The sequence below is a fragment of the Xyrauchen texanus genome, chromosome 28 (assembly GCF_025860055.1).
Source record: "Xyrauchen texanus isolate HMW12.3.18 chromosome 28, RBS_HiC_50CHRs, whole genome shotgun sequence".
Classification (NCBI taxonomy): domain Eukaryota; kingdom Metazoa; phylum Chordata; class Actinopteri; order Cypriniformes; family Catostomidae; genus Xyrauchen; species Xyrauchen texanus.
In genome coordinates this window covers 4,662,585-4,686,896 of record NC_068303.1, presented here as the reverse complement: position 1 = coordinate 4,686,896, position 24,312 = coordinate 4,662,585, and the positions used below count along the sequence as shown (strand labels likewise).

The following is a 24,312-nucleotide window of genomic DNA, read 5'->3' as shown; positions in this document are numbered from 1 at the left end:
AGAATGAGCATCTCTGTCAGCACCAGAGTCCTGTTCACTTTAGAAAGGAAACAGGATTATAAAACAGCACGGATTGTAGAGTTGTACAGTAATCCAGTTTGTGTGTAATTCAAGTGTGAAAACTCCGATCACACCAAAAGAGCAACCATAGAATCACATTACTATATATGCATTTTTGCAAAATTATTTTTAAATGGATCGTTGTACATATTGAAGCAGTTTCCTGGTGAATTCACTTTGACCAAAAACACGGCTGATTATCAGTTCATAAACACCTACTTTTTGCCCTGTTTCTACTCAAAATGCTATCTTATGACATCAAACCAATTTTAATATAGCACATGACTTGTAAAGTTATATTTAATGTTTGCATTACAAAAACTACATTTACAAGCTTGTTTAAGCATGAACAAATTGCACGGTAGCTTAACTAATAGAGCATTGCACTTGCGATGTAAAGGAATTAACCTTAAAAACTGGTTTGATGAAAAATTGAACTCTCTTTTAGCGCCACACTGTGGACATTTCACCTCGGAACTGCCGCGATATGCGTAATGACACACATAATGTAATTTTGCAAAAATGTCGCCACAGCCACAGAATTTTCAAAAGATCACGCCCACCGAAGAAGTTTGGAATTCTGGGAGCACCACGTGACCAGATGTTATGACATGACACAGATGGGCCACTTTCCCAGAATCCAGAGTGAGAAGCACAGAATACGTCAGGCTATCTGATAAAGATTAGCTTTTGTGTCAAACAACGATCTGATCCTTATTCACTGTTCAGCGAGAGCGAAAACATTCACACTGCAATTCAAAGTGACAAAATTCGATTTTCTGCTCCAATAAGATTTTTACAAAAATATGTGGCCATATTAAATACTTAAGATAAATTGGTTTAACACACCTAGGTTTCTCCCGGGAAGGTAAGTGGCCATGTTAACATGTTAGCGCCGTTCTTATAGTTTTTAAAGAGTGCGCATGCACTCAAATGCACCGGGGGAACCCCAGAGTACAATGTAAGAGGGAAACCCAACTAATACAACTGCCATGGAAAGCTAAGGTATCAAACAGAAGCAACTGTGGGACATCTGAAAATAAAGTGAAGCAACAGAGAACAAAAAATTGCAAAGTCATCATCAGATCCCATATTCGCTATTTACACAAGCATCATTACATTGCCGCAGAGAAAACTGCTTACTGACTGAGCTCCAAGTATATGGCGGTAAAGAGTACACAAGTTATGTGTCTTAAGCAGCTTTTTGCAACTGTTGTCTATGTAAACAAGCTCACTGTTAACCACATCGGATTTGGGCCACAATGAACTGCAGTGTGAATGTAGACAAACTGAACCAAAAGCAGAATCCAATTTAGGCTAGAGTGGGAAAGAGAACAAAGCACCATGAGGCTGCACCATGGAATATCTGCGGCACCATCTAGTTAACGCACCAACAATAGAAACATGCAACAACATCCCTGATACCTTACTGAACACACACACACACACACATGCTGAAGTACAGTAAAAGTGGTGGTATCTGGATAAGTATTCCATAAAAACAAGATCTTGTAGAATCCTATGTAAATAAATCTATCCGTATCTATACACCGATCAGCCACAACATTAAAACCACCTGCCTAATATTGTGTAGGCCCCCCTCGTGCCGCCAGCTCAGAATGCTATCCTGAGATGCGGGTTGGCGCTGTTTTGGCGGCACGAGGGGGGCCTACACAATATTAGGCAGGTGGTTTTAATGTTGTGGCTGATTGCTGTATGTGGAAGGTTTGATTTTGGCTTCTGTTTGATGCATCAATATTGCATCAAGACGACAGCAAACAAATTACAGGAAGAGGAGTGTCGTGAATGGAACATGAGAGTACATTTGTGTTAACTACCCCTTTAAGTTTCCAGCGTGAGAAGATGTATATGAGTGTGTAATGCAGCTCTCTCAATGTATGTACCCTATAGGCTCCCAGCAGAAAGGCCTCATCTGTGGCTGTGCATTGCGTTGGTATTGCTAAGAGTGAGAGAGAAATATATCTATATATCTATAGAGAGAGCACCATAGTCAAGTTAGTCGAGTTGTGAAGTGTATCTAGTTTAGTAGTACCGTAAAATCATCTGTAAACAGTGTAATGTTGATTCTTCAAGCACAGCTTCTCTCTCACAGGAAGTGTGTGTGTGTGTATATGTGTGTTTATGTGTGAAAATGTATGTTTGTGTACATGTGCCAGACACTTATACCATGTCCTAACCAGGAATGACACGTTAAGGCATCAAACGACAAATCGCATCCTATTTTTGTCCTAACCAGTCGTGACCTCCTCATGATGTTTAGCTGTTCGTAGCTCCACCCACAGTGAACTCTCACTAGTCAAAATCCCGTTTCACATAGCTGTATGGGTGAATCTGGCAAAAAATACACTGAGATCATATTTCACCCCAAAAAAATAAATACATAAAAAAAAAATGTTTTATGTTTTGCACCAAGAAATTTTTTAGGACCATTAATTCTATGGCAATAAATTACTGTATACGTTTTTTTTTGGGGTTTAAAAATCACATTGTATGACACAATTTATATAATAAATAAATGTTTTGTTTTTGTTTCATTCAGCAATGAGAATTCAAATGTTTTGGAGAGCATTAATGAGAATTTAGGGGTATTGTGCCTAATTGTCATGAAAATTAATAGTATTAATAGTCCTTAAATATGCTTCATTATCTTTATGAAAAATAAAAGATATAAAAATGTCCTTTTGATTTTGGGAGGAAACATGACCCAGAAATTAGTACTGCCTTTATGTGTCGGAATTATCCTACGTCCCACTTCTACAGTCGTAATTACGAGTATGTCGAGTTTAAGTGCTTTGTTGTTGGAAAGAACACAAAACATGGAGGACTCCAGCTTCATTCTTGTATATTTTTTGGGGAACTCTTATTTTGACACCGTGATACATGTTACTCAGTCAGCTTGCTGACGATAATGGAATTTTGGTCAAATACATGCGATTTTCTCTGTTTAAAATGTACATGCATCTAATGGATAATAATGTACATTAATGTATATTGCCGAAACATTAAGCGCTAGCAATTAGCTGTATTTGGAAAAATGAATAAAACATATTATTCACTACAGAAACCGTACTCTCCTCTGCCAGGTTGAAAGTTTACGTCTCCTCCTAACTTGGAAACTAGGGTATCAAAATGATCTCTGAGTTTCGAAGTCGTAATTACGATTTGAGGGGTTGTTCCGAGTAGGAAACTCGTATTTATGATAATCCTTCAGAGACCCAGCGTAGTAGAATTAAATAGTATCTATTTGTCATTGCATATGAGTAAAAACTACACATCACAACAGCTGACACTCTGAACTGTATAACAACATATAACAGTTTTGGCACAGCTTGCTAGTCACATAATTGATAAAAACAGCACCAATTTCAGTGCTTGGGTCTCTGAGGGTTAAACATCGAATATATTCTGATTGGTAGTGATTTTAATGCATTCATGGCAGCATTTCGATTTCAATAAGGACAGAAAAATGACTTGACGTTCGACAACTGTCGGATCATACCTGCTTAGGGCACAGGGTATTATTAGATTAAGGGTTGGAGAATAAGCCTAACTAGTGATTTGTGCTCTATATATATCAGCGCATGGACAAACGTACACTTGCAAACACACATAAATTTGTCTCGGTTAGTTTTGTGAGAGAGAAAGAGTCGTCACAGCTGGAACATGACAACAAACTAAAACAACGGACAATAAAGTACAAAAAAAGATAAAATAAGAAATACAATTGTGGACTCAGTTATGTTTGTAAATAAATAGCTGAAGTATGGCTGTCTAGTGGGTAAATATCAGAATAGCACCAGCCATTTACAGGCCACCAGCAACATGAACACAAGAAGGTGGAGCTTATTGGATATGCAAATAAGGAAGGGGAGGGACATCATGGCATTTGGAGTTTCAGACTCAGGCAAAGTAGTCTTTCAGCGGAGCAAAGAGGTGGCGAATGACAGGCACGCTCCACGACCTTCCCAGAAGCCTTTGCCTGGCGAGACGACTCATGTTAGACACGTCAGTGTAATGGACGGGAAAGCCGAAAACTCTAGAACACACAAATACACAGCAGAGGATTTAAGGAGATTTAAGGAGTCCTCTTCACAGACCGCATTAAATCAAAATTAGTCCACGTCTGTTAGCTTTGAGAATATCTAGAGTTGAAGTCAGAAGTTTACATACACTTTGCCAAATACATTTAAACTCAGTTTTTCACAATTCCTGACATTTAATCGTAGAAAACATTCCCTGTCTTAGGTCAGTTAGGATCAGTGCTTTATTTTAAGAATGTGAAATGACAGAATAATAGTAGAGGTAATGATTTATTTCAGCTTTTATTTCTTTCATCACATTCCCAGTGGGTCAGAAGTTTTCATACACTTTGTTAGTATTTGATAGCATTGCCTTTCAACTGTTTAACTTCAGTGAAACATTTTGGGTATCCTTCCACAAGCTTCTCACATTAAGTTACTGGAATTTTGGCCCATTCCTCCAGACAGAACTGGTGCAACTGAGTCAGGTTTGTATGCCTCTTGCTCACACACGCTTTTTCAGTTCTGCACACAAATTTTCTATCGGATTGAGGTCAGGGCTTTGTGATGGCCACTCCAATACTTTGACTTTGTTGCCACTTTGCCACAACTTTGGAGGTATGCTTGGGGGTCATTGTCCATTTGGAAGACCCATTTGCGACCAAGCTTTAACTTCCAAGTGCACCAGTCCCTCCTGCAGCAAAGCACCCCCACAACATGATGCTGCCAACCCCATGCTTCACGTTGGGACGGTGATCTTCGGCATGCAAGCCTCACCCCTTTGAATGGCCGTTTTGGAGCAGTGGTTTCTTCCTGGCTGAGCAGCCTTTCAGGTAATGTCAATATAGGACTTGTTTTACTGTGGATATAGATACTTGTCTGTCAGTTTCCTCGAGCATCTTCACAAGGTCCTTTGCTGTTGTTCTGGGATTGATTTGCACTTTTCGCACCAAACTACATTCATCTCTAGGAGACAAAATGCGTCTCGTTCCTGAGCGGTATGATGGCTGCGTGGTCCCATGGTGTTTATACTTGCGTTCTATTCTTTGTACAGATGAACGTGGTACTTTCAGGCATTTGGAAATTGCTCTCAAGGATGAACCAAACTTGTGGAGGTCCACAAATTTTTTCTGAGGTCTTGGCTGATTTCTTTTGATTTTTCCATGATGTCAAGCAAAGAGGCACTGAGTTTGAAGGTAGGCCTTCAAAATACATTCACAGGTACACCTCCAATTGACACCAATTAGCCTATCAGAAGCAAATTGGCTAATTGCCTAAAAGCTTGACATCATTTTCTGGAATTTTCTAAGCTGCTTAAAGGCACAGATAACTTAGTGTATATAAACTTCTGACCCACTGGAATTGTGATATAGTCAATTATTAATTTCCAAAACTATAGTTTGCTTATATGAAATCTGTGGAGTGGTTAAAAAATTTGCTAACGACTTCAACCTAAGTGCATGTAAACTTCTGACTTAAACCTTATATGTTTGATTACTCCTAAAAGTTGACAAATTAATCTTTTAGCAGTTAAATAAATTTAAAGTTTACAGTTGTCTGGGAAAACAGACCAAAAATTGTAATGCTAATCTTACACTCAAGGGGCATATACAAATTTTGGTATAATAAAATGCCAATAGAGCGCAACAGTGTCCACCCACTTTCCAGCCGTGTTTTTTTAGAAGTGTTTTTCCCATTAATTTTTTCCTTTGGGATTTCATAAAACTGTTTTAAGCCCTGAACCAAACCAACCATGAGGTGCGAGTGTAACGGGAGCCAGTTGGTAGGTAACTGTGCAGTATGTAAACCTCACTCCCCTGGCCTCAATAGGTGCACTAGCGACTGACGTTAGAGGCTCTAGCCTTTAGCTTCCTCATAAGCGCGTCAGCCTCCCATGCCGACAGATGGCAATTTGAATCCCACTCGGAAGGGGTCAAGCAGAACTGCTTACACTGGTGCCATGACCCAGATGGGAATGAGATTTAGGGGAGTGAGTGTAACGGCAGCTATCTGGTAGGTAGCTGCACTAGCGACGGACGCTAGAGGCTGTAGCCTTCAGCTTCCTCGTTAGCTCGCCCACCTTCCTTGCTGGCTGACGCCGATTTGAATCCTGCACGGAGCGGGTCGAGCAGGACCGGATAGACAAGGTGAATCACAACATTACAAACGTTGATTTGAAGCAAAAAAGTATTGGAAAATCTAACAAAAAGGCAAAGGTACAAAACTCTTAATGTTTTCTTGAGGGAATTAACTACAATTCCACGAAGCATTGCGAATGAAGTAATCGAATGAAAAATTATGGAAAAATATAAAACTATTGATTTAAAGTTGTTTATATTTTATATTTTATTACAAAATATTCAAATATGTAAGTAGTTAGGGGTTAGGAGTGTGACCCGGTTGCGTCTCTCACAGTACGTCTTGGAAGTGGGCGGTCGCTGTCGAGCTCTTTTGGCGCACTTTATTTGCCGCGATTCTCTGATTGGTGGATCTTTCTCTTCAGGATCATGGGTAGTGCAGTTCTTCACCAGAAATTCCACAGATAAAAAATACAATTAGGATGAAATAACAGGGACTGATGGCTTCAACAGAAGCATAAATGCTTGATTAACATCCTTAGAGCTCACAGTGGGTCTGTTATTAAGTGTTTATAAGTTATCATTAAAAAAAATGTTGCCTATGGAGAAAATGAATGGGATAACTCGACTGCTGCGCTTTGTCACCTCTAGCAAATATCCCCTGCCTTTGTCTAGTAATAGCAAGTAACAAATCATTGTTTACAGCTGTAGTGTAAACTAAAGCCAAATGGCTATTTAAGAAAAGAGACAAGCCCTTCAGTATGTTCCGGCCCAACCTACTGTTTCAATAGAAAATACATATAAAAAAACATTAGAAGAACAGGTCTCGATATTACATTGCTCACCTCTCCATCTCTGTGCACCACAAGATATCCTCTTTGTTGTTCATGTAAACGGGGTAATGCTGGTCTTTGCCCTGTTTTATGGAGTTTGAGCGAGTCGTGATGGTTCGCACTTTGCCAAACTGAAAAAAAATGTCAAACAAGTGAATCACTCCCTTGTTGGCCACCAAAAACCTTGACATTTGACTATCAGCATAAAGTCTGGTCCACATTAGGGATGCACCGATGAATAGGCTGCCGATATATATCTGCCAACTATTGACCAAATTAAAAAGTCAATTTGCAAACAATTTGTAAATACTTCAAATGCACAATCCAGAAATAATAATAGTCACAATATGTAGAAAGGTTGGCACTCCAAAGAACATGTCAAATTTTATTTAAATTCTTTCTCTCTCTCATATTATTGTGGAAAAACCAGCATTGCAGATGAGACAGTAGGGAAATAGCACTTCCCTATAGGCTACATGATGAAGGAAGCCATTCAAAACCTGTTGAAACCGAAAGATTTTGACTTGTGAGACATCTGTATGATACCATCAATGCTGTATGATTGATTGAATTAAGATTGAAATCACGATATGGCCTTGCGTGATCACTAAACCTTAAAAGGTTATGTTTTAAAACATAGTCTGCATTCAGCGCTTGAGTTAGCACTGTGTGAGCAGGTGGCACTCTCTAGCGGTCTGGATGGAATTATTCATTGCTCATTATACCAGCGTTTCCCAACCAGCGTGCCATCTGGTGAGATCAGGGATGCCATGTGAAAAATCCTTCAAACATTTAAAAATCCAAAAATGCATATAAAACATCATATAAACCAGAATATCATCCATTTCTCAATAGTAAAAAGTAATAATAATAATATTACTGCCACTGCGTCTCACTCATATGCGCAGCACACCGCAACTCATTGGGCTCATTGGACAATTGATGCGATAAACAATTGCTCCTGTTTGTAATAAACGGAGCTGTGTACAATGTAAGTGTGACATCGGAGTGAACTTTTTCCCTCGTCACATCATTGTGCTCGCTCATATTACAACTGCTTTGAAAACAAAGGCAGAAATAGCAACAATCTGAATAATATCTAGACCTATTTAACAACTTACATAATATACATGCATTATTTTTAAAATATCATCTTATTATCTATCTTTTTTATACATATTATTACGATTTTCAATAAACATCATGACTGATTTAGCAGCAAGCTCCCTCTTTTCAGGATTTCATCTGGAAATTTCCTGTTTTTTAAAGCATAATTCCTAAGCAAAACAGAGATCTGATGACAAAATAAGGAAATTGGAAAAATATCGGCATCGGCCTATAGGTTTGTGGTTGAAATTGTTATCGGCCAAAAATATTCATACCTGTGCATCCCAAGTCCACACTGCAGATTATTCGGACCAAGAATGAGATCATCTGAGTGACATGTAAAGCTCTAAAGCTCTGTTTGCATGTGGGTATATCTGAAATTCATGATACCTCAATATTACAGGTGAAACTCGAAAAATTAGAATATCGTGCAAAAGTTCATTAATTTCAGTAATTCAACTTAAAAGGTGAAACTAATATATTATATAGACTCATTACAAGCAAAGTAAGATATTTCAAGCCTTTATTTGATATAATTTTGATGATTATGGCTTACAGCTTATGAAAACCCCAAATTCAGAATCTCAGAAAATTAGAATATTGTGAAAAGGTTCAGTATTATAGGCTCAAAGTGTCACACTCTAATCAGCTAATTAATCCAAAACACCTGCAAAGGGTTCCTGAGCCTTTAAATGGTCTCTCAGTCTGGTTCAGTTGAATTCACAATCATGGGGAAGACTGCTGACCTGACAGTTGTGCAGAAAACCATCATTGACACCCTCCACAAGGAGGGAAAGCCTCAAAAGGTAATTGCAAAAGAAGTTGGATGTTCTCAAAGTGCTGTATCAAAGCACATTAATAGAAAGTTAAGTGGAAGGGAAAAGTGTGGAAGAAAAAGGTGCACAAGCAGCAGGGATGACCGTAGCCTGGAGAGGATTGTCAGGAAAAGGCCATTCAAATGTGTGGGGAAGCTTCACAAGGAGTGGACTGAGGCTGGAGTTACTGCATCAAGAGCCACCACACACAGACGGGTCCTGGACATGGGCTTCAAATGTCAAACGTCTTACCTGGGCTAAAGAAAAAAAGAACTGGTCTGTTGCTCAGTGGTCCAAAGTCCTCTTTTCTGATGAGAGCAAATTTTGCATCTCATTTGGAAACCAAGGTCCCAGAGTCTGGAGGAAGAATGGAGAGGCACACAATCCAAGATGCTTGAAGTCCAGTGTGAAGTTTCCACAGTCTGTGTTGGTTTGGGGAGCCATGGCATCGGCTGGTGTTGGTCCACTGTGCTTTATTAAGTCCAGAGTCAACGCAGCCGTCTACCGGGACATTTGAGAGCACTTCATGCTTCCTTCAGCAGACAAGCTTTATGGAGATGCTGACTTCATTTTCCAGCAGGACTTGGCACCTGCCCACACTGTCAAAAGTACCAAAACCTGGTTCAGTGACCATGGTATTACTGTGCTTGATTGGCCAGCAAACTCGCCTGACCTGAACCCCATAGAGAATCTATGGGGCACTGCCAAGAGTAAGATGAGAGACATGAGACCAAACAATGCAGAAGAGCTGAAGGCCGCTATTGAAGCATCTTGGTCTTCCATAACACCTCAGCAGTGCCACAGGCTGATAGCATCCATGCCACGCCGCATTGAGGCAGTAATTAATGCAAAAGGGGCCCAAACCAAGTACTGAGTACATATGCATGATTATACTTTTCAGAGGGCCGACATTTCTGTATTTAAAATCTTTTTTTTTTCTTGATTTCATGTAATATTCTAATTTTCTGAGATTCTGAATTTGGGGTTTTCATAAGCTGTAAGCCATAATCATCAAAATTATATCAAATAAAGGCTTGAAATATCTTACTTTGCTTGTAATGAGTCTATATAATATATTAGTTTCACCTTTTAAGTTGAATTACTGAAATTAATGAACTTTTGCACGATATTCTAATTTTTCGAGTTTCACCTGTAGAACATAATGCGGAAAAAAAACACTTCAAATAATCGCTCAGCAATGTACGTGAACGGCGGAATTGGCAAATTGTTTTTACAGACTTTATGACCAGAATTTCTGTCCATCTGCATAGTAATGAGTACAGATTTTTTCATGGACATCGCTATACGTTGAGGACATAATATTTAGCTATGTTGAGTAAATCCACATGAACACACCTTGGCTGTGCGTCCATGTTCCAGACAGTCTTGTAAGTCAAGCTTATCATTTGCCATGGCAGTCAGCGGCCTGAGAGAGAGAAAGATAGTTTGTGTCTTTATTTGTAAATTAAGGTCAATTGGTGCAATATTGTGGATTTCATCTGCAGTTGTACCTGTTCATTCCAGGTAAGTTGCCCCAGAAGTATCGAGCTCTGTGTGCAGCAGACACTTCCTTAGCATCAATCATAACTGGATTACACTGAACGCACACATAGAAACGGTGAATGTCAATTTATAAATAAATACAGTTGCTCCAGAAGTACTGGGACACTTAATTCACACTTAAAACTGTCTGAATGTCATTGCATTAGATAATAAAATATCAAACCAAGCATATTTCTGACATATACTGATATAATACCTACTGATTACAACCAAAAATATTTGGACTCACAAATTTCACAAATATTTGGATTTCACAAATCTGGGTTACAGTGAGGCACTTACAATGGAAGTGAATGGGGTCAATCAATAAACGATTTAATAATACTAATTGTTTCAAAAGTATAACCACAAGACATAAATAATATACATGTTAACATGATTGTAGTGTGATAAAATCGCTCACTAACCTTTTCTGTGTAAAGTTATTGCAATTTTACAACTTAGTTGTCATGATGATGTAATGTCAACAAACCCTAAATTTAAACAAATTTACAGCTTAAATAACACACAAAGTATAACAGGAGCATTAATGAAAAAATAAAAGCGCTTTAATAAAATTATAAGCTTCACATTTCTACCTTTAAACCCTCCAAAAATTGTCCCCATTCAATTCCATTGTAAGTGCCTCACCGTAACCTCAATTTTTGCCTTTTTTTTTTTTTTTTTAAAGAAAAAGAGGGACGATTTGAAATTATGTTTTGTGGTAATCAACATTAGGCCACAAATGCTGTCGAGTGAGCTCAACTTACAGTATACAGAACCCGGAATACAGACTGTGTTTATATATATACAACCACAAGAGGGCGTCACTGATGACTACACATATGATTCACTTTGAACATTATGTATTTAAATAAATAGGTGTAAAGAAAAATATACAAATGGGTTTCTGTGTTTATTGTTGGATATTTAAGTGTGACTTTGTATGATTAATTGTGCCCACACCTCCAGAAAGCGTGAAATGTCTCTTTTGTCACTGACTCCCATAGCAACAACATTTTCAAACAGCCAGAAGAACGGTCTGTCGTCTCCGTCTTTGGGCCGAGCTTCATGAAGCAGCCGGTAAAACTCAAAAAACAGACGACCTGTGCCCTCTGTATAACACACAAAGACAAAACATGTGAGAACAGAGCTGTTGGCAGATAACCCAACCACTTTATTTCCCCATCTGTATGAGATAAAATGATTTAATTTACAAATAAAAGCACTAAAGCAGGTCGTACCATAAAGGCCTTTCCTGGCCGGGTTCACGATCGACAGATCGTTACAGGGGCTTCCACCAATCACAAGATCAAACGGCCCCCACTCCTGAATCTACAGAGACATCACACAAAACAAACAAGAGAAAGGGACATTAAAAGTGTGCTCAAGAAAACAGAGTGAGAGAGATAGAGAGACACACACTCACATGTTTGCGTGTGACATTCCTGACGTCCCCCACATACGTGATTCGTCCCTGGTGTCGCACCATCCCGACAGTGATGGAGTCTTCACACACCTCTGACGCAACATAGCGCTTCACCTGTATACCCAGATCCTTCAACACCAGAAGCCCTGAGACACACATGGATTATTATCAGTGCTCAAACACTAGCAACACCTCTGCTTTCACATACATATGTGCAGTAACAGGTCGACAGACGTGATCTCACCTGTAGCGATGCCATCAAATAAAGAGAGCACTCTGATTGGCTGTCTCTTCTCTGCTGCTACTGGTGCATACAACTTTGGAGGCTCCTGAGAGGGAGATTAAGAAAGAAAACAGATTAGGACAGATACTGCTCAAATGCTTTCAAAGAACTGAACAATATCAGCATTTACCCTTGGTCACTTTTAAAGTGCATTTAACCTATATGCACTTTAAAAGTTTGATTTCAGTCGCACTAAAGCAATAATGTGTCTTTTCAAAATGTTAAACTGAAATCGCACTGGTCCAATATCCAACCTAGATAATGCAATCTAATTTGTAGCTTGACTTTGTCCAGCATGTTTAAACTCGTGCGACCCCGCGCACACATGCATGGATGTTGTATTTTGGCTTCACTATATGCAACGCATAATTAATTTCATTTAAACCGACTGATCTCAGTTCAGGAGATTTTGGGATGTCATTTGATGTACTGAATCATGTGACAAAACAACATGGCGCTGATCACAGCAGAGTTTATCTTTGGGAGAAACGCCAACAAAACTACATCTGTTAAGCACAATGAATAATCTGTTTTTTTTTTACATTGAAACCTGTTTTGAGTCTAAAGAGTCTCTAGTTTCGTCCAATATGCTTGATTGATTTGTCACAAATCACTATGCATCTAAACACAATGAACACTATAGTGAACAACAGAACAAGGTTTTCATTAGAATTCCTATATGTACTGTGCATTTTCCATTTGAGAAATTTGTTTTGCTTTCAAAGGCTTTAAATAGAGTTAAGATGAAAATACTGTGCATTTCGAACTGTTCTGAGACCAGTGCAGACAGGTAGTACACTGGAGGTTAAGTCATGCACTAAATAGGGAGCAAGGGAGCAGTGATTGGATGAGTTGGCAGTGATTGGATGATGCTAGCCATTCAGATGCTGGTATCAGAATTAATTATGCTAATTTCTGATTGGTAAAATGCTTCAGCACTGACTATCAACTTGTTGGTTTGACAGTGCAAAGAGAGAACACTGAAATTGTGTTGCCAAAGTAGAAAAAAACATTGTAACATAAAAGATACATTAAAGGGTTAGTTCACCCAAAAATGAAAATTGTCCCATAATTTACTCAACCTCAAGGCATCCTAGGTGTATATGACTTTCTTCTTTCAGCCAATCACAATCAGAGTTATATTAAAAAATATCCTCTTCCAAGCTTTATAATGGGAGTGAATGGTACCTTAGATTTTGAAGGCCAAAAAAAGTGCATCCATTCATCAAAAAAGGCATCCATACGGCTCCAGGTGTTAATAAAGGCCTTCTGAAGTGAAGCGATGCGTTATTGTAAGAAAAATATCCATATTTATAACTTTATAAATTATAATCACTGGCTTCCAGTAACAGCCGTCCACACGTTCACAAGAGAGTCGGGTTCCGGTGTATGACGTGGTCGTAGCGTAAGCTCCGGTGAGAAGTGACGAACACGGAATAGCTGCTTTTCACTTCTTTCCCCGTAGCCAATAATGGCTCGCTTCAAGCACTTCGCGACAGATCTTAATACCAGATGTAAATGGCATCATTTAGACACACTCTAGATGAACTTACAAAGTCCTGGTCATGGTTGTTGGCGAAGAACAGCTGCAGGCGTGAGGGCCAGTCGTCTCTGCGTTTCAGGAGTCCTAACACATTTTTGCTGCAGCACATGTAACAGTTCCAGGGGTCTTCACTTATCGCTAACTGTGCCGAACCAGAGCCCACGAGCAGATCCACACACTCCACACAGAAACACCTACACACAATATTTTTTACAATAAATTTACAAAATGATACAATACTTAGTTGAATACTGCTTAATATCACTATGTTTCCATGCTATTTAAATCTAGCTGTATTGGTGGTATTCATTGGTGTGAATGTACATTATTTGTGTTAAAATGCTGCTACTGCAGTATATACAGTATACATATTATTACTACTGACTGAAAAATAAAAAGAAACCACTACTTCCCAAAAAAGCTTCAATATAGGTTCTAGCTGCAGATAACAAAAGATTTATAAAAGGGTAGCTTAACTGTCAGTGGCGAATACTCAAACCAGCCTATCTGACACCAACAATCATCCGTGCGATGATCTAATCAGCCAATAGTGTGGCAGCAGTGCAGTGCATAAAATCATGCAGATACAGGTCAGGAGCTTCAGTTAATGTTCACATCAACCATCAGAATGGGGGAAAAATGTGATCTCAGTGATTTGGGCCATGGTGCCAGATGGGCTGGTTTGAGTATTTCTGTAACTGCTGATTTTCTGGGATTTTCACACACAACAGTCACTAGAGTTTACTCCGAATGGTGCCAAAAACCAGTGATCAGCAGTTCTGTGGACGGAAACACCTTGTTGATGAGAGAGGTCAACAGAGAATGGCCAGACTGGTTCGAACTGATAAAGGTTCGCCGACTGCCTTGCGATCGATATTTTCAATTAATGCATGTTATTGCCAAAGTTCTTATTTAATTGTGACAAACTATACATCATTAGAAAGATGCACTCCAACTTTGATATTTTGCCACAGTTTTACTATGTTTATGTTACAGTGAGAGTAATTTTTCTATTTGTGTCAACATATCAAAACATCAACATGAAAGTTATGAAAATTAAACATAATAAATTAAACTCCCACTGATTTGTCTTTAGCAGGCTTCAGTAAACAACATCCAAACGCCAAATATGGACATTAGATGTTATTACATCATGCATACCTCACAGGCCACATGACAGTGACTTCCAGATGTCATTTGGTCAACGCTGCATATAAAGAACATGCTTTATGTCTCGTTCTATGAGAACAGTAAACGTAACTGTTGATTGAAAGTTTATATACTGTATGCAGTAGATTATGTGTCCTTTGTAATTTCTGCATTTATGGCAAGATTCATGGCACTAAAGCCATATTCACACCACCAGCGACTTTGTGGCTTAGTGTCACTAGACCCTGTGATCTGTGTCACTAGTGGCCAATCTACTGTTTGTCGTGCTAACGTTATTGGAGGACTGCCTCTAATAACTGCCTCCTGTCTGGCCATAGCTTTAGAAAATTTGATCACAGATGAGACCTCATACCGGTTAAATTAAGATTCATTACAATTTGACAAGGAATGCATGATTACAGTCAGAAAGATGCAAACTTTATTTCCAAATGCCTAACGTATAGAAACTGTGTAGACTTACTGTGCTTTTTCATCCAGCCACAGTATTGTAACAATGAATGAAAGCAGTCTACATTTGTCATGTCTGTTTGAAGTCACAATTTTGCTTACCCAGCAGCAGTACTGTCAAAGTGAATGCGTGCAATTATCATTTGAAGTCCGTTTTTGATTAAAGCACTAAATTCAGCAGAAACTGCTGCATTTTCTCCATATGTTGAAGCACTTATGACAGACGTCACTGCTTTTAGCCCACAACCTAGCGTTGTGAGTGGCAATGAGCGGATTTATATCGTGCCAGTGGAAAATCAGCGTAATGCTTATACATAGCAATACTATGCACGTTACCCACTGAGCAAGTGTAAAGATCTGATTGAGGGAAATCTGGCATCCTCAAATATCTCCATTTATCAAATGTAGAGAATTAAAATATTTTATCTGAATAATTAGTTCTTAGTAGGGGACGGTGGAATTATATATATACTGTAATTCTTTTGTCATCATTATTATAATCAAACTTTTTTATTTTATTTATTTTATCCCCTTTTCTCCCCAATTTGGAATGCCCAATTCCTACTATTTAGTATGTCTTTGTGGTAGCACGGTTACTCACCTCAATCCGGGTGGCGGAGGACAAGTCTAAATTGCTTCCACTTCTGAGACCGTCAATCTGCTTATCTTATCACATGACTCGATGTGCATGACACAGTGGAGACTCAAAGCATGTGGAGGCTCATGCTACTCTCCGCGACCCATTGAGAGCGAGAATCCTTAATCGTGACCATGAGGAGGTTACCCCATGTGACTCTACCCTCCCTAACAACTGGGCCAATTTGGTTGCTTAGGAGACCTGGCTGGAGTCACTCAGCACACCCTGGATTCAAACTCACAACTCCAGGGGTTGTAGTCAGCGTCAATATTCAAGTAGTAGGATACACTACCTTATTTTGTTATTTTAAGTAACATAAATGCAGAAGTGATGATTATCGCTGAAAAGTTCAGCTTTCAAATGATACCTCACCCTAACCCTAACGTATGTATAGAGAGAATAGCGGCTGTTCAGCGAGCGTCACACAGAAGTGTTTCAGTTTAGTGCACATTAACAATAGAGTCGCCAAACAGTTGCTTTAACGTATTAAATTCAAGCACTTTGAAAACCTTGTGCGAACCCTCTAAAAACACTTTTGAGGAGGAAGAAGAAATTACATCATAAATATCACAGCTTAATAAGCAACAGTTTGAAAGTGGCCTCATCACATACATACCTGCAGCAGTTGTTGTTTCCACACATGAGCACTTCTCTTCCTCCACAGCAGATGGTGCAGTACGACTGATAACCATCATCATCATACTGATACGCACACTCCAGGAAACAGTTCTGCAGAGGTACAAAACACTTCAGTAATCAGCATTGATAACATTGATTGACAGTCAGAAACCTTTGTGTTTGTGTGTGTACCTTGCAACTCTGGCACATGGCTCCGATAAAAAGAGGGTGCTCTAATGATACATTCAGACTTCCACAGGAAATACAGACATCTGTATACAAATGACATCATCACATAGAGCCACAGCTTCATGAATCAGGCTATGTTTGGACATAAATAATATTGTGTTTATAATCTTATGATAAAGTTTTTTTTATTTTTTTTTTTTATTTGTAAACATGTAATTCTGGTTCTGTTCATTCTAACTCACGTTGAAACGTATTTTTTCATTCCACAACATGGCAGCAAGCACTAGAACCCCCCAATCACCTTCTATAACAATATACAGATCTGAAATGTAGGTGGCGCTCTAACGCATTTTTGCCCCTACAGATGTGCTCGTCCATAGACATTCAGTCTAATTTTCAGTTCATGCACCACGCTTGTTATTTCATCGAATATCTCGGCCTCTGAGTGGACTAGAAGCTCAATCTAAGTGTCATTAGAAAGCTGAGATCTTAAAATATAATATAAGAAATAATTTTATCATCAATAAAACATCAAAAACATATTTTTCTGATGATTTGTTTAGCATGCTTTTCCTGCTGGATGGTATATTTTGTTCTGTACATCTATTCTAAGATATAACATTAGATTATTCAGCCAAGCAAGCTCACAGTAAATAATGGTAATTATTATTATAATTTTAGAAAACTGTCATAACCTTTAGAAAAGGTTAACCAGAAATCCTATTTCACTTTGTGACTCTTTTGAAAATCTTTTGTACTGTGGTATTAGGGCAGCAAAATAAACTGTACGGCTTTCATTTGATATGACGTCCATTTAGATGCTATGTGAAGGACTTTTATTTTATATGAATTTTATTTTCATATAAATATTTCTACCCCATTACCTCTAGCTCATTTTCAACGTGAATATTTCGAGGCCTTATTTTGTTATTTTAAGTAACATAAATGCACTAGTGATGATTATCGCTGAAAAGTTCAGCTTTCAAATGATACCTCACCCTAACCCTAACGTATGTATACAGAGACTTAAAGGTTTTAAGTGTAAACTTTTTAGCAATATAGCGCCCCCTTTGGACCCGCCGGCAGGTCCAATAATGTTTAAGGGGTTGTAAAGGTGCACAGACGGCTTCCTATTTTTAGGTGAGTTTTGAAGCATGCATCTGTGCATGATTTTTGTGGCCACAACCCCTTTCGCTACAGATATTTACATTTGCACAAAAAGGGCACATTTAGGAACCTAACAGATAAGTAGGGCTGAAACATTTAGTCAACGTTATCGACAACGTTGACAATAAAAAATTGTCGTCAACATTTTTCGTTGTCGAATAGTCGTTTGATCTCATTTAACGGAAAATTAGATCACATTAAACTCTAATGATGACGCGTGAGATGCACTCTAAACATTCCAAATAGCTTCAGGTGATGTAGATCACAAAGTATGAGGGAAATGTACAAAAATACCAAATAAGTAAATACAGAAGCACTCTCGTTGTGGAATAAGTGGAGCTGGAGCTGCTGCTCTGCTGAAGCAAAACTTGCGTGTTGAGCATCATTAAAGAAATCACCCCAGTGTTACATCATTAATGCAGTTATATTTAATGCTTTATAACATTATTAAAGTTCAAATAATACAGAAGATCATGCAAATAACTACAAACTTTGAAACCGGCATTTCTCTGTGCGGTCAGTGCCTCTTATACGAGTTGCATGAATGTTCCGATCTAAGGGGGAGAGACTGAAACTGCACCCGGTAGATGCATGTGGAGGCTCATGCTACTCTCCGCGATCCACGCACAACTTACCACGTGTCCTATTGAGAGCGAGAACCACTAATTGCAACCACAATGAGGTTACCCCATGTGACTCTACCCTCCCTAGCAACCGGGCCAATGTGGTTGCTTAGGAGACCTGGCTGGAGTCACTCAGCACGCCCTGGATTCTATCTCGCGACTCCAGGGGTGGTAGTCAGCGTCAATACTCACTGAGCTACCCAGACCCCTCTTATATGTTGCTTCTCAAGTAAATATATCTTGTTTTAAGGATTTTTAGAAGATTTTAAATGGAAAACAACACAAAAAACACTTGATAACAATAGCGTATTTGCAGTGAATTTCTTTACTGAGTTAAACTTAATAAAAAGTATTTGTCCCCTTTAATTCAGCGAATGTCATTTAGAGATATTTTAAAAAGATTTTGTCTTCTTTATTACTTAGTAAGCCCATTTAATAAAACCTTTTAAGTCAGGGCACAAGCTGAATAATCGGTTAGAGTGAATGATTAATCCTTGAAATAATCGCCTAATAGTCGAGTATTTGTTAGATTAATCGATTATCAAAATAATCGTTAGTTGCAGCCCTACAGTTAAGTAGTTAATGCTTTCTTTAAAAGTTTAGGTGAGTTTCTATAAACATCAAATTCCAGGGGTCAAAGGTTATGCCCAAAAGCAAACTCACCTTCAATATTACGACATTTCTGCCTGATCTCATACACAAGTCTCTCTGAGAAAAAAACACAAACCACAATGTCAACAATCATTGCTATTTTGGGAAATGACTCATGCGGAGAGTTTATTTGTGTACGTGTGTGTTTATATCAGTTTACATTTGCTTGCGTATGTGTGACATACCTCTGGTTCCTTCATCTATAATCTCTTTGATTTTGGGTTTCTCCACGCTGTTCTTCCTGGGTTTCTTTGCAGCGGGTGGAGCTGTGTAGGCAGCAGCCTCAGGCTCCACCCACATCTCTGGATACACCTCAGTATACGGGTTCCGCTCAGCTAGGAAACATGCAGACAAAATCACAAATTAGATCTGTTTAATACCTCATTGGTTTCTCCTAGGCAGCAATGAGATTAAAAAGAGAACAAATGAAGACTTTCTTTTTTCAATTGACAACTTTTCTTATTTTTCAAATTTTCTTGTCTATGTAACTATTCTTCAAATAAGATACATTTCTCAAGAAGCAAAATTGTGTAAAATAATAAGACTCATTTTTAGAAGGTGTTAAGTTTACTTGTTTTTTCTAGTTTAAAGCATACATTTAGTAATTCATGTTTTATGTTAGATTTGTCTTATTTTAAGGATGTTTTAAGAATAAATACAATATTTTTTTATGGAATACAAGACGAAACTGACTGAGATTAATCACAACTGAGATTTTCATTAAATCTACTGAGCAAGAGCAAGCTGTGAGCAATAAATCCTGGTTTGTTTATGAATAAATAAAATATGTTGTGTAGTTTTTGTTACCTGGTGGCGGCTCCAGGCCTTTGGCTCCAGAGGGGAGAAATCCAGCACTAGCCCATTCAATCATCTGTCTTGTCTGCTGTTCCACACTCTTCCCAGATTCAGAGTCATCCGTGGACACACACCCAGGGAATGGTTTACCAGCACGGGTGCTCGCCGTCTGCAAAGATATCCACAACATGAGAAAAGATGCAAACACACAACGTGTATATTGTGTGAACCTGTGAGATGTTGGACTGAATTTAAAGACAATTTATACAATTATACACATCACATTCAGAAACACAATGGCAGATGGCCTACCACTCCAATCCACTTTTTTGGGAACAGAAGTTCCAGACTATGAGGCTTCAGTCTAGCCATTAGTCTACCAACAGTTTCCTCCAGGACTTCGCATTTATCTACTACCCAGTCTGCAGCCAAGGTTTCTTCCTATCCAATCCCACATGAAGAATGGACTGGAAACAGTTCAACTTTGAAATTAGAGATGGATCAACTTGTGTTGAAGATGACACATTTGATTACAAAGGAGCTTAAGAAAGCGACTGCTACTTTGGTGTCAGAGTTCCAATCCAGAGTCATGCAGCTACAGTTGGAATTTAAAGGGGACATCACAACCACACCAAACTCTCTACAGTACCTTCATCAGCACCCACCTAAAAAATACCTACATAACTTTCATCTACCCAGCCATCAGCCCAATAAGCAACCAGCATGGAAAGCTCAAGCATCGGCATCTCCCTTTTATCTTGCATGCCCCCACAACCTGAAAATAATCCAGCATGCCATACCCAGGAGATCAACTCTCAGGGGAGTAATCGCCGGATATGGCAAATGGATGTTCACAAACATCGGGTTCTCATCCCAGGCACCCTCATTCCACGGGTCCTCCAGCGCTATCATAATAAAACCACGGTGGCCACGGGTGGCCACTTAGGAGTCTACTAGACCTTCAAAAGACTTGCAGAGATTGCATTTTGGCCAACAATGTGGACTGATGTGAGAAGGTATGTGAAGGGATTGACAGGAAAACCAGCACTGTCCCACATCTCAATCAGCATAACTCGTTCAGACTGAAAACACACTTCAAAAATAAAACATTATGAAAAGGAACGACTCCTGGGAAGACTCCCAAATACCACAGGTGAGACATCTTCAGTATTTGCCAACCATGTGTTGTCATCTTTTGGGGTGGGGGTCGGAGTGAAAAGGTGTCCTGCCACTAAGGACCCCCAACCCCCCCCCCCCCCCAAATGAGCGTGAGGAGTGTGTATAAAATGGCCGATCATTAAGGAGTCGGGATAAGGAGAAAGTTTGCCTTTGCGTACGAGTGTTGTGCATAAGGAAAGTGATTTGAGGATTTAGACCAAGATGACAAAAGGACTAATTAAAAGTGCTCAGCACAAATAAAGTGTTGGCCATAAATTAATTAATGACTGGGCTACTTCACTTAAATGTGGGGTGGCATGAGTTATGGGAAACTGCAAGCAGCCTGCTGACCTGCCGAAATGCTCTGCGGTCAAGTTGTATTGGATGTGATCGCTTTGGTCATCTGACCTGCCCAGTTCCCGTCTTGTGACTTTTCTGCACTTCTGCAAGCCACAACCTCACTCACAGGTACACGTAATCACCCCTGACCCAGCGCACTCCAGTTCATTCATTTCAGAGCAACTGAACTCTCTCCCATGCACCAACTCACACATTAACCGCACACACACCTACACTCATTGTGTAACTGTTTGCTGTGGAAATTGAGTTTGTTTGATTTATTGGGTAGTTTAATTGTTTGGTTTTGTTGGCCATTGTTTAGAATAATGTGTTAATGAGTTGTTACAGACATTGGTGTCCCTTAATGGTCATTATCCTCCTTTGTTTTCAAGAGATTTCTTTAAAGTGACAATTCCCCAGAATTCAACCAATGTCTCTTTCATTGCTGTGACTGATGGCTTGTTTAGAGCTATCCTTGGCAATATATATATGTTGACAGGCCAAATCCTGTCTGGCGCCCGATTTATTTGTTTTATTATTATATAAATGTAATTCATTATTTAAATTTATTCTGGAGGCCGCCACCGTTACAACACATGCTGGCCTACAAATGTAGATTTAATCTCACACTTTGTAGCTTAAATAAAATAATATTGAGTTGTCTTTAGTTTGATCAACATTGGCTGAACAGACTATAAATATTAAAATGGTTTATGTTTATTTTACTCTTTAAGTTGTCATAGTTTAAAATATAATACTAATTTGTATTTTTATAATGGATTTTCATAGTTTAATATTGAAAGTCTGGTTCTGGGACAAGGCTAAAACAGTCAAACCTGTATATATATATATATATATATATATATATATATATATATATATATATATATATATAAAGGCATTTGAAAAGTATAAAAAATATATGTAGGTCTGGTCAAAAGTTTTATTAAAAACCAACCTCAGGGACATGAAAGTGCCCGAAAGTGCCGATTTTTTGCTTGTGTGTGACTTGCCTGTAAAACTTCGTAGATAGCTTTTCTGTACATGGGCTGTTTGTTGTAAGTGGGCTGATGGAAAGAAGTGCAAAATGAACTCAAGGGTAACAGCTTCTCCACACACACCTGTGAGAAAATGGGAGAATGTTTATATGGAATGTTTGTTAAAAGCGCTCATGAATTATTCTGGCTTCTGATTGGTTGACTGACTCACCACTGAGAATTTGCCATCTCCAAACCACATGACCCAGCGCGTCCCTTCAGCCGCTCTACTGCGACCCGTCATCCACCACGACACGATCCGCCCAGGCCACCAGGAGAACCCCCGTAACTTACCCCAGACGAGCTCTCCGATGCCGAACCCATGGCCATCCTGACACACACACACAAATCATGAACATAACACTAGAGAATATTACGGGTTAAATATAATGTAAGACATGTATGGTCAACTGTCTTTATGGCACTTTTCCACAGCACCAGGGCTGGACTGGCACCGTTTTGTGGTCCGTTCTGCATAACACGGTGGCTCATTTTTGCCCATTCGGCATTTTTCACGGACGCATCACTGGCTCGCTCGGTTCTTCCGCTGGCCAGTCCGCCCATGATAGGCCCCAAAGTGCATCGGCCCACCGGGAAAATGCAAGGTATGCCAGATTGCCAGTGCCACCTCAACACGGATGGGATTATAGGATGATCGTCATAGTTGTGCCGCCTCTACGGCCGTGACAACATCTTAAACACGACACAAACTGACCAAAACAATAACACAACCGCTAGCTGTTAGCTACTAGCTCATTGTGCTGCATAAAGCAGTTGTTGCATGGTGATTTTACACAAGTGTAACAGTTAAATTGGCCTGGTTGTTTTAGAAGCAAGCTTCCAGTAGCTGGTCAACTAAATAAAGTGAAGCTTTCAAGCAGAGTATAGAGTTAACATAACAAAACGCACCATCCTCCATCGTGGCTGAGTCCAGGGCACTCTCCCCCATTGCTCGATGGTTTAGATAACGTCCATTTGGTTCGAACCCCATCCACTTTTCCTTGATGGTTCTGTAGTCACTTTTACTTTTCCCTACACTGTTGGTAGGTCCGGTGTTAGCCGTTTGCGGCCAACAGCTGAGACACTTCCTGAGAGACATTTTGGTTTCACTCATCGCTAACGAGTGGACTGTCTGCACCTTGTTTATTGACCGCGGCGTGGTTTTGCGCACAGACATTTCTTTTTTCACAATTCGAAAGTTGTGTGAACAAATGATACTGCTATCGCTGTTACTAACTTTAAAACTAGCGGGTTGATGTCGCGTTCGGAAATCCAGTGACGCTGGTAGTGACGATTCTCCCTGACCAATCAGTGATCTGCAGGATTTTGACGTCACATTTTGTATCGGCTCGGCTCACTTGAAACCTCAACCGAGATAGTACTAAAAAAAGTATCAGGTACCAGTTACTATCCACAGTGGAAAACCCCCAAAAAGCAAGCAGAGTCGAGTTGAGTTGTACTGTGCAGTGGAAAAGTGCCATTTGAACACAGTCTTGACTTGTCTGTAAGTTTATAAAAACACGATGACAGGAACGCATTTACTGAAAGTCTGTGGGGCAAGTGTACCAAAGGGCTTAAAGGAATTCTGTGTTCAATACAGGTTTAGCTCAACTAACAGTTTTCGGTCCTTGTTTATTAAAAAAGAAGAAAAAAATAAAGAAAAAAGCTATTACATAAATACACATAGTTTCAAAAGGACATAAAAAGAAAACATTATACATGTTGACAAGTTTTATCCAATATTACAACTT

The 24,312-nt window shown here is 39.2% G+C and overlaps 1 protein-coding gene across 2 annotated transcripts in view; it reads right to left on the bottom strand.

Annotated features, from left to right (window-relative positions):
• Window positions 1-1,752: 1,752 nt before the first annotated feature.
• The window catches only part of dnmt3aa (DNA (cytosine-5-)-methyltransferase 3 alpha a), a 55,871-nt gene continuing 33,311 nt past the window's right edge, over window positions 1,753-24,312 (bottom strand). For both annotated transcript variants that reach the window (XM_052095731.1, XM_052095732.1), the window contains 16 exons: window positions 22,734-22,892; window positions 22,538-22,645; window positions 20,040-20,196; window positions 19,418-19,567; window positions 19,245-19,289; window positions 16,795-16,874; window positions 16,601-16,713; window positions 13,741-13,924; window positions 12,149-12,233; window positions 11,905-12,050; window positions 11,720-11,810; window positions 11,442-11,590; window positions 10,445-10,530; window positions 10,290-10,359; window positions 7,024-7,142; window positions 1,753-4,117 (listed from right to left, as the gene is read on the bottom strand). In XM_052095731.1, coding sequence (XP_051951691.1) covers window positions 3,982-4,117; window positions 7,024-7,142; window positions 10,290-10,359; window positions 10,445-10,530; window positions 11,442-11,590; window positions 11,720-11,810; window positions 11,905-12,050; window positions 12,149-12,233; window positions 13,741-13,924; window positions 16,601-16,713; window positions 16,795-16,874; window positions 19,245-19,289; window positions 19,418-19,567; window positions 20,040-20,196; window positions 22,538-22,645; window positions 22,734-22,892 — 1,878 coding nt within the window. In that variant the 3' untranslated portion in view covers window positions 1,753-3,981. The remainder of the gene's footprint in view (window positions 4,118-7,023; window positions 7,143-10,289; window positions 10,360-10,444; window positions 10,531-11,441; window positions 11,591-11,719; window positions 11,811-11,904; window positions 12,051-12,148; window positions 12,234-13,740; window positions 13,925-16,600; window positions 16,714-16,794; window positions 16,875-19,244; window positions 19,290-19,417; window positions 19,568-20,039; window positions 20,197-22,537; window positions 22,646-22,733; window positions 22,893-24,312) is intronic.